Source organism: Acinonyx jubatus, chromosome B3 (genome assembly GCF_027475565.1).
Source record: "Acinonyx jubatus isolate Ajub_Pintada_27869175 chromosome B3, VMU_Ajub_asm_v1.0, whole genome shotgun sequence".
NCBI classification, from domain to species: domain Eukaryota; kingdom Metazoa; phylum Chordata; class Mammalia; order Carnivora; family Felidae; genus Acinonyx; species Acinonyx jubatus.
The window spans coordinates 6,098,649-6,111,698 of NC_069386.1; the positions used below are offsets into that span (position 1 = coordinate 6,098,649).

The 13,050-nt window shown below is 44.7% G+C and overlaps 1 protein-coding gene across 3 annotated transcripts in view; it reads right to left on the reverse strand.

Annotated features, from left to right (window-relative positions):
• TICRR (TOPBP1 interacting checkpoint and replication regulator) overlaps positions 1–11,684 on the reverse strand; it is a 47,394-nt gene extending 35,710 nt beyond the window's left edge. For 2 of the 3 annotated variants that reach the window (XM_027068043.2, XM_053223551.1), the window contains exons 1-5: positions 10,981–11,684; positions 4,662–4,941; positions 2,605–2,843; positions 1,231–1,465; positions 140–269 (exon numbers count right to left, since the gene is read on the reverse strand). In XM_027068043.2, coding sequence (XP_026923844.2) covers positions 140–269; positions 1,231–1,465; positions 2,605–2,843; positions 4,662–4,941; positions 10,981–11,643 — 1,547 coding nt within the window. In that variant the 5' untranslated portion in view covers positions 11,644–11,684. The remainder of the gene's footprint in view (positions 1–139; positions 270–1,230; positions 1,466–2,604; positions 2,844–4,661; positions 4,942–10,980) is intronic. The other variant, XM_053223552.1, reaches the window with a different exon arrangement.
• Positions 11,685–13,050: the final 1,366 nt, after the last annotated feature.

The window sequence follows — 13,050 nt, forward strand, 5'->3', positions numbered from 1 at the left end:
ACAATGCTCTCCATGTGTAGTTTTTAGTATTACTGGACTACACTAAGAAAATGCAGTATGCTAAAAAACCAAACAAACCCATAAGCAGATAAGTGAGGGCCGATTTCATCAATCAATATCCAGAGAAATGAAGTTGTACCAAAATGACTCCATCAGACTTGAACTAGCGCCAGTCAGGTTAGAGCAGGGGAACCACTTCTCCATGACGGCTGCGCTCCAAGGACCGGTGCGGCCAAGCTCCTGCTGGGCCCACTCTGGAACAGGAGGAGCTACAGGGACAGGAGCAGAGATGGGAGAGGAAGGAGAGAAAAAGATGCATTAGGACCGAAGCAGAGAATCCAAACACCTGCTCCTCCCTTGGACTGGCCGCGTTCTTACAAAGGATGCACAGCCGCATCACTAACAACACTCTTCCATCCACACCACCAACCCCAACAGGTCTATGCTGTCAATGAAAAATGCCACTCCCGACAGTGTACAAAACGCAGGCTTGTTCGCGGTCCCTCAAATGTAACAGACACACACCTTTCTCAGAGTCTTGGCGTTTGCTGTTACCTCTTCGTATCACTTCCTTCAAGCCTTTGCTCAAATATTACTTTTTCAACAAAGCCTGTTTAAAATTTCAACCCCCCACCCCTTAACTCTCCCTATTCCCTTTTTCCTGCTTTATGACTATGGCACTTATCTCTTCTAAATATACTATGCAATTTCCTTATTCACTGTCTGGTCTCCCCAGACTAGATGGTACACTCTGTAAGAACACAGACTTTTGTCTAGTTTGTTCTCTGATATATTCCCGTTACTTAGAACAGTGCCTGCCATAGCAGGCACTCAATAAATCTGTTGAATGAATGGGATAAATATCAAATTGATTATATTTATATCTACCTGGCATAAATAGGGTTTGTACTGTTATTAGTAACAATGCATCAGATTGGAGGTGGACAGGAGCACAATACTTTCACTTTCAATAAGTATATTAAAATACAGGTTTCATCTCATACCCCTGATTTCACACCAGTTTCATAGAGCCTTTGGCCTCCTCAGAGGTGCTTCAGGATTTCTACAAATAATGATGATTTAAACAGCCTGAAGTATTGTAGCTTGCTTTTATCTGTTTTATAATAGATATTGGGGTTCTACGAAAAGCATAGTGAAAAAAATTCTGATGGTAGAAGAAACTATAAACCACTGCCCTAGAGTATGTTAGTTATTGGTTCAGGAGCTTACCACAGGTGGCAGGATCCTGAGGTGAACTGTGAATCTGACTCAGTACAATATCCGTAACATCAGAAAAAAGGGACGCTGTATCCTGGGGGCTCTCTGCCACAACTGTTTGGAGAAAATGTCTTTGAAATTCAGCCTCCTTGGTGCGGAACACAGTGAGAATTGTAGCATTGGTAGAGAGGGGGGAAATAACTCCAGTGATGGGGGCCCAGCCTTCACCAGGGTCCACGCTGGCAACCTACATCAGAAGGTCTAATTAATTGAGAAGACTGCTGACGTACAGCTAAAGGAGAATGTAGCTTAGTAAAAGACAGAATGATAGTTTCTCCCAATGATTATTACAAAAGACAAAACTGTGGAACAGACGGGCTGGATGGGTATTAGTGCTAGAATTGAATTTAGTGACCACATGATCCTAACCTCTCAATCTATAAACAAGAAAAACCTAAGGTTACCGGGAATATTTACTAAGCACTTATTATGTGATTATAACTCACCGAATCCTCACAGCCGCTCTGAGGTAAAAAAATGATTATTACCCCCATTTTACAGAGGAGGGATTAAGGCTGAGGAATAAGTAACCTGTTTAAGGTTACCGAGTTGGTAAGAGGCAGAAGCCAAGCCTGCGTGTGTATGAATTCGAAACCCATGCTCTTAACCATGAGGCAATACTACCACTTAAGGGATTTAGATACATAACTGCAGAACAGAGCAGAGGCCCAGCTGACTCCCTGAGTCGAGCTCTTTCATTCAGAACACACGTAACTCTTAGAAAGAACAACATCGGTCCAGAGACTACAGTTTTTCTATGTTTCACAAAGGATCTAGACGACAGAAGCCTTCTGAGGTTACAGAGGCAAAAGACAAAGTAAGGTAAAAAATTTGCCAGTAGTTGAAAATAATCATCACCTTTCAATCAAATCTGGGTACCTATGTGTTTTTCAGAAGACATTTCTAAGTTTGTGGAACTATTAAACACTATTACATCCAACTTTACAGTGAAGGGCTTCATAGCAATGACATTTAGTATATAAAAATACATAAGTTTAGAAATATATATTAGAACACTCAAAAAAATGGCAAGAAACCACACATGATTTCACTACCCTAATACTTCCATTTGACCTGCCGCCTTTTCTTCCCATGTGAATATAATTTAACTTAATGGGAATAAAGGTACATGCAATTTTATAAACTGTTTCTTCACCAACAAGCACCGTCACGATGCTACCGTGAAATAGTATGATTCACAAAAACATCACCTGTGTCACTGAAAGTATGTTATGTAGATCCAGCCTTGGCTCCTCACAGACCCCTTATTGAACCGTACAAGTGCGTTATCAGACCGGAATAACTCAGCGTGTACACGGTACCTACCAGGTGTAAGTCTTCAGCAGTCAGCCTGCTTACCAGCTGCTGAAATAACAGCCTTTGAGTTGATTTGCTCTCCTCTGGACTTTGTAGCAACCAGCTATCGGTGCCCAAAATGCTACTCGCTGGGAGAGACCACCGGGCTGCTGTGCCTTTTAGGAAAATTCTGACTGGCTTCTGAAAGTGTCTCTGATGCATGGCCAAGGGCTCTAGGGTGACTGTCCATGTTTCTTGAATCTCTTTGTCTATTAGAAATAAGGAATATTAAAATTCTAATGTGAGAGGTACTAAAAATAGAATAGTAAGAAGAAAAAAATCAGATTGTCGGTCGAGGTGCTAGTAACTGTCACTTCACACTTCAACCGTCATTCCACTGCCAACAGGCTATCAGAGCAAGTTCATTTTGCTCTCTGGGAAGAGCGATAGATGAAAAGAATTACACGGGTGCAACTAAATGTCAGAACTTCTCAATAATTACGCCTTCGACGTAAGTATTCAAGTAATACTCATTACTTGCAAAAAAGACAACACTGCCTCTTAAGTCCAGGGTATCAGATCTTATTAAAATGTTAAAGTCTAAAAACTAGGTATGACAGAACTGGTTAAACAAAACTACTCTTGAAGTTTCCTTAAACTGCACATAATGCATCACATAGTTTTAGGTTTACATCTCTAGGTAGGATTACTCCTGTGTGGAGACAGGATTCACAAAGGAGATTCACCATATGACTAGACCACACGGCAAAGCCAATTTACAAAGAGTTCACCATGCTGGCTCTTCCTGGTAACAAGCACCATTCTCAGCGCCTCTGAACTAATTTATTTCTTCTCTTTTTTTTCAACGTTTATTTATTTTTGGGACAGAGAGAGACAGAGCATGAACGGGGGAGGGGCAGAGAGAGAGGGAGACACAGAATCGAAAACAGGCTCCAGGCTCTGAGCCATCAGCCCAGAGCCCGACGCGGGGCTCGAACTCACGGACCGAGAGATCGTGACCTGGCTGAAGTCGGACGCTTAACCGACTGCGCCACCCAGGCGCCCTTCATTTCTTCTCTTAATCAGTCATCGCTTCTCTATGGTCTTCAATTGTTCAATCTCTTCTATGAGGTGGGAAATCTTACCACCCGCTCTGCTTGGGCACCTGAACAATATTATCCTTCTTTACAACAGCTGGGAAACTTTTTTAAAAAAATTTTTTTAATGTTTATTTTTGAGAGGGAGGGGGGAGAGAGAGGGAAAGAGAGAGTGAGCGCTTGAGCATGAGCGGGGAAAGGGGAGAGAGGGAAGGAGGGGGAGGGAGGGAGAGAGAGGGGGAGGGAGGGAGAGAGAGAGGGAGGGAGAGAGAGGGGGAGGGAGGGAGAGAGAGGGGGAGGGAGGGAGAGAGAGGGGGAGGGAGGGAGGGGGAGGGAGAGGGGGAGAGAGAGAGAGAGAGAGAGAGAGAGAGAGAGAGAGAGAGAGAGAGAAAGAATCTAAAGCAGGCTCCAGGCTCTGTGCTGACAGATGAGAGGTTTGAGCTCACAAACTGCAAGATCATGACCTGAGCGGAAGTCGGATGCTTAACTGACTGAGACACCCAGGCACCCCAGCTGGGAAACTCTTTAAACAATCACTCACTAGTTCTTTTCAAAGGTGGGCTGGCAGTTATACTGTGCCCACGTCCAACCCTTTCCTGTGGTACCTCTGATTCTACATAGGTATCTTTTTTGTTGTTGTTTTTTTAGTTTATTTATCTTGAAAGAAAGGGAAAGAGAGTGGGGGAAGGGGGAGAGGAAGAGGGGAGAGAAGGAGAAAGAACCCCAAGCAAGCTCAGCACTGCCAGCACAGAGGCCGATGTGGGGCTCGAACCCATGAACTGTGAGATCATGACCTGAGCCAAAACCAAGAGTCAGATGCTTAACCCACTGAGCCAGCCACCCAGGTGCCCCTTTACATGGGTATCTTTTAATTACAAGCATTGAGTGCCTAGCCTGCTGGAAACTCTAAACAAGTGAAAAGCATGGATCTGCCTTGAGGAAATGAATGTACCTGAGACCATAAAAGCCCCCAAAATAGTATTTGCTTACCTTCAACAGGGAGAAATAAGATTCCTTCCATCCGTGGAAATGAGGCTTCATACGCAGGAGAATTATAGAGCAAACAGTTTAAAGTGGCATCAGATGGCAGAGTCGAAATCCATGAAGTGAGGGGAGATTCACTTGACAGCTTTTTTTCACTACCAAGTAGTATTTTCCCAGCTTTAGTACAATCCTGGCGGAAAGTTTCGGATGGTAAGATAGTGCCTCCTACAAGGTGGAGCAGTTGACACACTGTCCAGTACCCAAGGTGATCTGGGGACTCCCACAACTGAAATAAAAATTATAAAGAACCTCAGGTAGTTATAAATGAGGCACCCATAAAGAAAACTTAGGGGACTAAAAGGCAACCGACGGAAGGGGAAAAGATATTTGCAAATGACATATCGGATAAAGGGCTACTATCCAACATCTATAAAGAACTCACCAAACTCCACACCCAAAACACAAATAATCCAGTGAAGAAATGGGCAGAAGACATCAACAGACACTTTTCTAAAGAAGACATCCAGATGGCCAACAGGCACATGAAAAGATGCTCAACGTCACTCCTCATCAGGCAAATACAAATCAAAACTACACTGAGATACCACCTCACAGAGTGAGGTCAGAGTGGCCAAAATGAATAAATCAGGAGACTATAGATGCTGGAGGGGATGTGGAGAAACGGGAACCCTCTTGCACTGTTGGTGGGAATGCAAACTGGGGCACCCGCTCTGAAAAACAGTGTGGAGGTTCCTCCAAAAATTAAAAATAGATCTACCCTATGACCCAGCAATAGCACTGCTAGGAATTTACCCAAGGGATACAGGAGTGCTGATGCATAGGGACACTTGTACCCCAATGTTTACAGCAGCACTCTCAACAATAGCCAAATTATGGAAAGAGCCTAAATGTCCATCAACTTTATTTATTATCCAACGAATGGATAAAGAAGATGTGGTTTATATATACAATTGAAAACTACTTGGCAACGCAAAAGAATGAAATCTGACCATTTGTAGCAACATGGATGGAACTGGAGAGGGTTAAGTGAAATGAGTCAGGCAGAGAAAGACAGATACCTTATGTTTTCACTCATATGTGGATCCTTAGAAACTCAACAGAAGATCAGTGGGGAGGAGAAGGGGGGTGGAAAAAAGTTACAGAGAGGGAAGGAGGCAAGCCATAAGAGACTCTTAAATACTGAGAATAAACTGAGGGTTGATGGGGGGGAGGGGGGAGGGGAAAGTGGGTGATGGGCACTGAGGAGGGCACCTGTTGGGATGAGCACTGGGTGTTTCAATTTGGGTGGAAACCAATTTGACAATAAATTTCATATTAAAAAAAAGCAAGCAAGCTTAGGGAGATCAAGAGAAAGTCAAGCTGGCATCTACATTAAAGGATCAAATTCCACAATCATTGTATTTATTAAGCCAAACACAAATAATGGCCAGTATCCTGTTACTGTACAGCCTAAGAATATAACTACTACATATTATGCCTTCTAGAAAGTGCCCATGTAGTGAAAACAACACTTGAGTTCTATTTTCTGGCAAGGAACAGAAGTGATAAAAATCACTGGAGAGGAATCATAAAATGTCAAGAGTCAAAAGAAACATACAACACATTAATAAAAATAATTCTGTCCTACACAACAGAACACAACAATGGCTAGGTACCAAGGGAGCTAGGCAGGAGCCCCTCTCCTAAAGGGGGATCACTGCTGACTCACCCACTCCACATGACTGTGTGGGGGACCAAGCAGGTCTCAGTTCTGTCCTCACTGCTGTCACCAAAGCCCTCATCATCTCTTGCCTGAACTCTTACTGTACAGCCTCTAAAGTCTGTGTCCCGCCTTGAATCTGTCCTCCATGTTTCTCTAAGAAGTATTCTTCCAAATCATATATCACATCATGCTATTTGTCTAAAAAACTTTCAAGGGCTTCCCACTGCCTCCACGATAACGTAACTCTTGGATAGCCCAGCCCTAAACAAACTTTCCAAACACATTATCTTTCCCTCACCCATCGCTGCTTTCCAGACACACTGAACCCTAATGTTTCCTGAACATGCCCTGTTTTATCATCCATGCTTTTGTTCATTGTTTGTGTCTTCCCCTTCCCTCTCCACTAAGTTTGGTAATCTAGCTCAAATACTGCTTTTTCTGTAAAAAGCCGCTCTTCGTTTCCTCACACACAGCCAATGCTCCATTCAACCTTCTTTTAACAAACTTTTTTTTTTTTAAGGCATTAAACTCTTGTTTTATTACAACAATTTGGTCGAACTCCAATACCCATTTGAGCAAACATCCTGAACTGACCTACTTAATCAGTGGGAATTCTATCAGGGAGCATTGAGGTGACTCCCTCTGAGTCTCAACACCCAAGCATGGATTTCAAACTTTCATTGAGCAAACTTTATACGCCATAGATTAGTGAGACACAGTGCCTGTCTTCTAGAATTTTAAAGTTGGGGGTGGAATAAAACAGTAATAAAATGAAATATTTAATGTAGCATCACAATATAACATGAGAATATTCAAGTAGTATGGGAACAGAAGAGTGCCTATCCCAAAATATGATTATTGTGCTGGTTTGCCTACTCCACAGGACAGTTAATAACTGTAGACAATAAATTGCTATGGAAATGTGAGGTCTTCCAGGACATCTCCAAACTTTCCATATATTCAAGTTCAAAGAGGGGCATAAGAGTGCCCAAGGTCACAGCAAGGGAAGGACAGACTAGTCCGAGAACCCAGAACTATCTTGGATAGTGCTTTTAATATGAGGGTTATGACCCTTTGATGGACTCGGATGGATCCTTTGATGGATCAATTTCCTGGCTTATGATCAGTGTTAAAAAAAAAAAACAAAAACAAAAAAAAAAAAACCAGGATAGGAAATATCAGAGAACAGAAAATATCACATGTAACGAAGATAAACAATATATTGTAAGACTTTTCAGTTATGCATGCCAGTTTGGAAATTAATCAATATCTGCCGTTACCACCCATGTGTCCATGCCTGTGTTCACTGCTATAGGGGAGAATGGTAAGCTAGTTCATACACCACAGATCCTTATTGGGGTTTTCCACCAAAGGGAAACGAAAAATTTGTTGAAATTGTTAGAGATTCTGGCTAGAGGATAGCCAGGGGAAAAAAAATCTGCTAATCAATTGAAAAGTAAAGCTTTAATAAGAATTGAAAAAAAATCAACTTTTGATGAGAAGTAATATATGCACATGATTTGAAAAAACCACCATCAGGAATGCAAACTGGTGCAGCCACTCTGTAAAACAGTGTGGAGTTTCCTCAAAAAATTTAAAATAGGGCTACCCTAGGACCCAGCAGTTGCACTACTAGGTATTTACCCAAAGGATACAAAACGCTGATTCGAAGGGGCACATGCACCCCAATGTTTACAGCACCACTATCGACAAGAGACAAAGTATGGAAAGAGCCCAGATGTCCAACGATGGATGAATGGATAAAGATGTGGTATGTATACACAACGGAATATTACTCGGTGATGAAAAAGAATGAAATCTTGCCATTTGCAACAACGTGGATAGAACTAGAGGGTATTATGCTAAGCAAAATTAGAGAAAGACAAATATATGACTTCACTCATATGAGGACTTTAAGATACAAAACAGATGAACATACGGGAAGAAAACATAATACAAGAACAGGGAGGGAGACAAACCATAAGAGATGCTTAAATACAGGGAACAAATTGAGGGTTGTTGGAGGGGTGCTGGGTGGGGGGATGGGCTAAATGAGTGATGGACATTAAGGAGGGCACTTGTTGGGATGAGCACTGGCTGTTATATGGAAGTGATGAATCATTAAATTCTACTCCTGAAACCATTATTACACTTTATGTGAGCTAACTTGGATGTAAATAAAATTTTTTTTGAAGTTATTTCAAAATAAAAAACACAATCAATATAAAAAGTACGGTTATATTTTTCAATTTTTTTTAAAATTTTTTTTAACGTTTATTTATTTTTGAGACAGGGAGAGACAGAGCATGAACGGGAGAGGGTCAGAGAGGAAGGGAGACACAGAATCTGAAACAGGCTCCAGGCTCTGAGCTGTCAGCACAGAGCCCCATGCGGGGCTCGAACTCACGGACCGCGAGATCATGACCTGAGCCGAAGTCAGACGCTTAACTGACTGAGCCACCCAGGCGCCCCTATATTTTTCATTTTTATGCACATTACAGAATAACTGACAGACAAGCCTCAGTGATAGTTTCGAATCTGGAGATTTATAAATGTCCACAAGACTATAAACTCCAGGAAAGCATCTGTCTGGTTCACTTAATGGTACACTCAGCACACCTAGCAGACAGGTAATAAGTAGGTGTTGAATAAATCGGAGAGAAAGCCGAAAGTGTTCCAGGAGTCTCCTGTGTTCCCTTTATTCTGCCAGAGTTCTGTGCTTGGATCCCTCCTCCCCCAGTCTGTGAATCCAGGTTCTGTTTCTCCTGTTCCATTTCCCAGATGGGGAGCTCCACCAGACAGGGCCTGGATTTTCTCTCCTTCCCTTTTCTCTGCCCTTGTAGCCAGAGCTCTCCAAGGACAGGACCCAAAGCTCCCTTTTGTCTCCAAGGTGTGGCCAGGCAGAGGCTTTCTGAATAGTAAAGGATCAATCTTCACCAGAAAAAAAAATTCCAGAAAAGCCTGTTTGATGGGACATTTTCTTAGGGGAAACACACAGCTAAAGTGAGAAGGGAAGCCTCAGAGAAGACCCATCCCCTCAGAAGGTAGAGTGTCAGAACTGGAAGGGGTCTCCAAAAAGGTACCATCAATCTCCTTATTGCAAAGCTATTCCAAAAAGAGAAAAAGGAGAGAAGGATCTCCAAGCCCCATCTGTTAAGATTTCTAGCCAGTATTTGATATAATTTCAGAACCAAGTCTTTGTTGTGATCTGGTGTCAATCATCCCAAATCAAACACTTATGTGTTGAGTATGGGTCCAACACTTCATTTGCTGCCTTCAGAAATTTTAAGTTCTAGGATTCCTTTTTCTCCATGAAATGTTTACAATCCCCCTTAAACACTCTGTCCCTTCCTTTTGACAAGCCACTGCTGCCTTATTTTGCATTTCCCACGCCTTTTTTGGGCTTTGTATGCGAAAGCACGTTGGAAATTTTAACATTACATACCATTATTTAAGCATCTGCTCATTTTCCATTTGTAATCTTGCAATTTAACCCACCCCTCATTCAGTGGCAGGAGTTTTCAATAAGCGGAATCACATCTTTCACCTGGTTAACCCACTTCCCGTCAATTAGAAGAAAATCGGCACTTTTACTGCTTAAGCCCCATAGATGGGCACTTGCTGAAACAAACTAAGCTCATTTCTAGTTCAAACCTTTATACTTGTTCTTTGCCTGGAATGTTCTTTCCCAGCCTTCACATTCCTCCTCCTTCACCTTCTCTGCTTATAAAGGCCTCCCCTGACCATCACCCTATATACAACAGTCCCCCCACCCTTTTACCTCCTCCTGCTCACCTGTTTGATCTGTTAATCTTATCTGTTTCATGAATCTTCCTCACCAGAAGGTAAACCACTACAGCTGACCACCGCACCCCCAGCAGCTACAACGTGCAGTAGGCGCTCAGTGCAATGGCTTGACTATTACAACAAGCAGACAGCAGAAAAATGAAGGTAAAAATACTTATCATAAGGGGTGCTTAACTGAAGCTGGGGCCCCAAATGAGCCACTTAGAACCGGAAGTACCTAAATGTACTCCTTTAGTCAACAGATACTTAACTGAGCTCGCACAATGTTCAAGGTGCATCTGCAGGGGACACAAAGGGGTGTGCGGACCTGCCTTTGAGACGTTTTCAGACCAGATGAAAGGGAGAGACTTGCACGAGCGGAACTGATCACTGGGAAAGGGTAAGTGCCACAAAAGTGGGTGGAAATTCAAAACAGAGACCGAGGTGTTGCCACTGGGCAAGGCGTTGGAAGAGAGGCTTAGACTCGCAAAGGCTTCCGGTGGCTAAGACAGAACAAGCACTCGAGATTTGTTGACCCAAGAGACCATGCTTCACATGCTGGAGTATTCCCTGGGAAGGCGGACAGGGCCCAAATTGTGAACGGCTTTAAACGCTGACCTCAGCAGGGCCCAAGGACCTACCTGTTTTGTCGTGGAGGCTGTCCCACTTTGTGACCACAGGACTTTCCTCCCGAACGGACCCATGCGGGTCAGGCTGGTCGCATTCTGGGTCTACTGGCGGCTCTGCGGACGCCGCCAGGTTCCGGCTGATCCCGCAGGGCACCGTGCACCAAGTCGGACCTTACCATTAACTCACCTTGGGCCACTCGGTGGTATCCACCCAGTACAAGGTGATTTTTCGGGCGATCATGACCTCCTGCACTCGCTTGGGCAGCAACTTCTCCATCACCTGCTTAGGGGCTGGCGGCAGGCGCTGGGCCTGCGCCTCGCACCCGGACACGAACTGCAGCAGCTCCCTCTGCGAATGCGGGCAGGGGGCCAGCAGGAAGACCGCGTTCACGAAGCCCCCGAGCGCAGTCTCGGCCTCCTTGGCCTCGCTCTCCACGTCCAGCAGTCTCCTCCCGCTGCTGCGCAGGATCGGCTTGGTGGGCGACGTGATCTCGGGCCGGTCCCACTGGTAGTCTAGCAGCGTCTCCATCAGGGCGCCGTGCGTGTGGCTGGCCCTGGGCGCCGGGCCCGGCAGGTGGGCGCCGTGGGCGCCGTCTCCGAGCACGGCGTCCAGCTCCTCCTCGAAGTCCTCCCAGGAGCGGGCCCCCAGCTCGCGGAAGTCAGACACGCGGGACGGCCGGCTCCGCGCCCCCTGGGAGTCAAAGAACTTGAAGGCCCAGCGGACCCTGGCCAGGCCGAATCGGCAGCTCAGGTAAGTGAGGAGGCGCAGGGCGGCCCGCCGGGCCGGGCTCCGGCCGGCGGCACCGCCCGCGGTGTCCAGCAGCAACATAACGTTGTGACAGCAGGCCATGCCGGCCGCGCCGCCGCCCCCGGGCTCCGGCCGGGGCCCTCGCCTCAGGGAACCAGCGCCATTCACCACTTTCCCTCAGGAGTCCCGGTGGAAAAGCTCCCGCGCTCTCCAAGCGCTGCTGCCATTGGCGGAGTCAGCCCCCAGAGTCAGCTCCTACTGGTCGCTCGCCTTACGTAACTTACGTTGGTAACTCCCAGCCTTGGCGCTGATTGGAAGGACGACGGAGAAGCTCTCTGCCTGATTGGTGGAGGGCGTGGCTGTGAGCGGGGCACGCAGTTCAGGGAGAAACTTAACATTCATTGGCTCGGGCCTTCATTTTAAAATTTAAAGAGGTTGCGCTTCGGGGGCGTGTCCTTAAGTTTCCCCTTCGGTCGGGAGGCCTGCGTTTGGGCGATTGTGCGCAGGCGTGGGTGCGGGCTGCTGGGAGATGTTTACCGAGACTGGAAATTTAGGACTGGAGGGGAGTTCGAGACGGTCCGATTCAAACTGGGAGGAAGCCGCCCTAGACTTTCTATGGAATAGAATCCGATGATGAAATTTTCGTTTTCTGTAATTTAAGAAAAATTTATTAACAATGAAAAGTTCACTTTGCCCCAATAATTTCAAGGAGTTTCTCTGAAGAAGGTAATTAGATCCAAATAAAATACTTAGGTACATCATAGAGTTACTTACTTAATTTGAGAAAGATTGGAAAACAGCTCAAATGGGCATGACTAAACTACGGCACGGCCTAAAGGGAAGGAACATCAGGTAGCTTTCAAAAATATTTTTATATGTAACATTAGATTTTTTAAAAAAGGACTGTGAAACAGCACATGCAGTGAGAACCCCCAATTTTCGATGCGTATATTTTTAAACTGTTATGATAAAACTGTACCGAAAGTTTTCTTTGGGTGATGAGGACATTATGGTGATTTTAAACATATATACCTATTTCACACTCTTCTGAATTTTCTATTCTGTATCCCCTTGTTACTGTTATAGTCAGGAAGAAATATACTTAGTGACTAAAAAGCATTTCCTGTTGCAAATAGAAGAAGCCAGGTTTCTAATCAGGCAACAAGGTAAAGGGAATATTCAAGCTAGAGGCTGAGGACAAAGGGGGAGTGTGTTTACGGTATGCTGCAGGGAGGTCAAGGAAGGGTGGGAGATGGGACCAGTTTAAGGGACATGTTCTGCCATTTTTGAGTGGAGTGTTCTGGAAATACCAATTAGATCCCATTGGTTAGTGTGTTTTTTGAGTGCTTCTATATCTGTGCTGATTTTCTAACTATTCTCTCAGTTGTTGACAGGAAGATGTTCAAGTCTTCAGCTATAATTGTGGATGTGTCTTATTTCTTTCAGTTCTATCATTATATCGCATCATATGTTTTGCATCTCTGTTTGATGCGTACACCCTTAGAATTG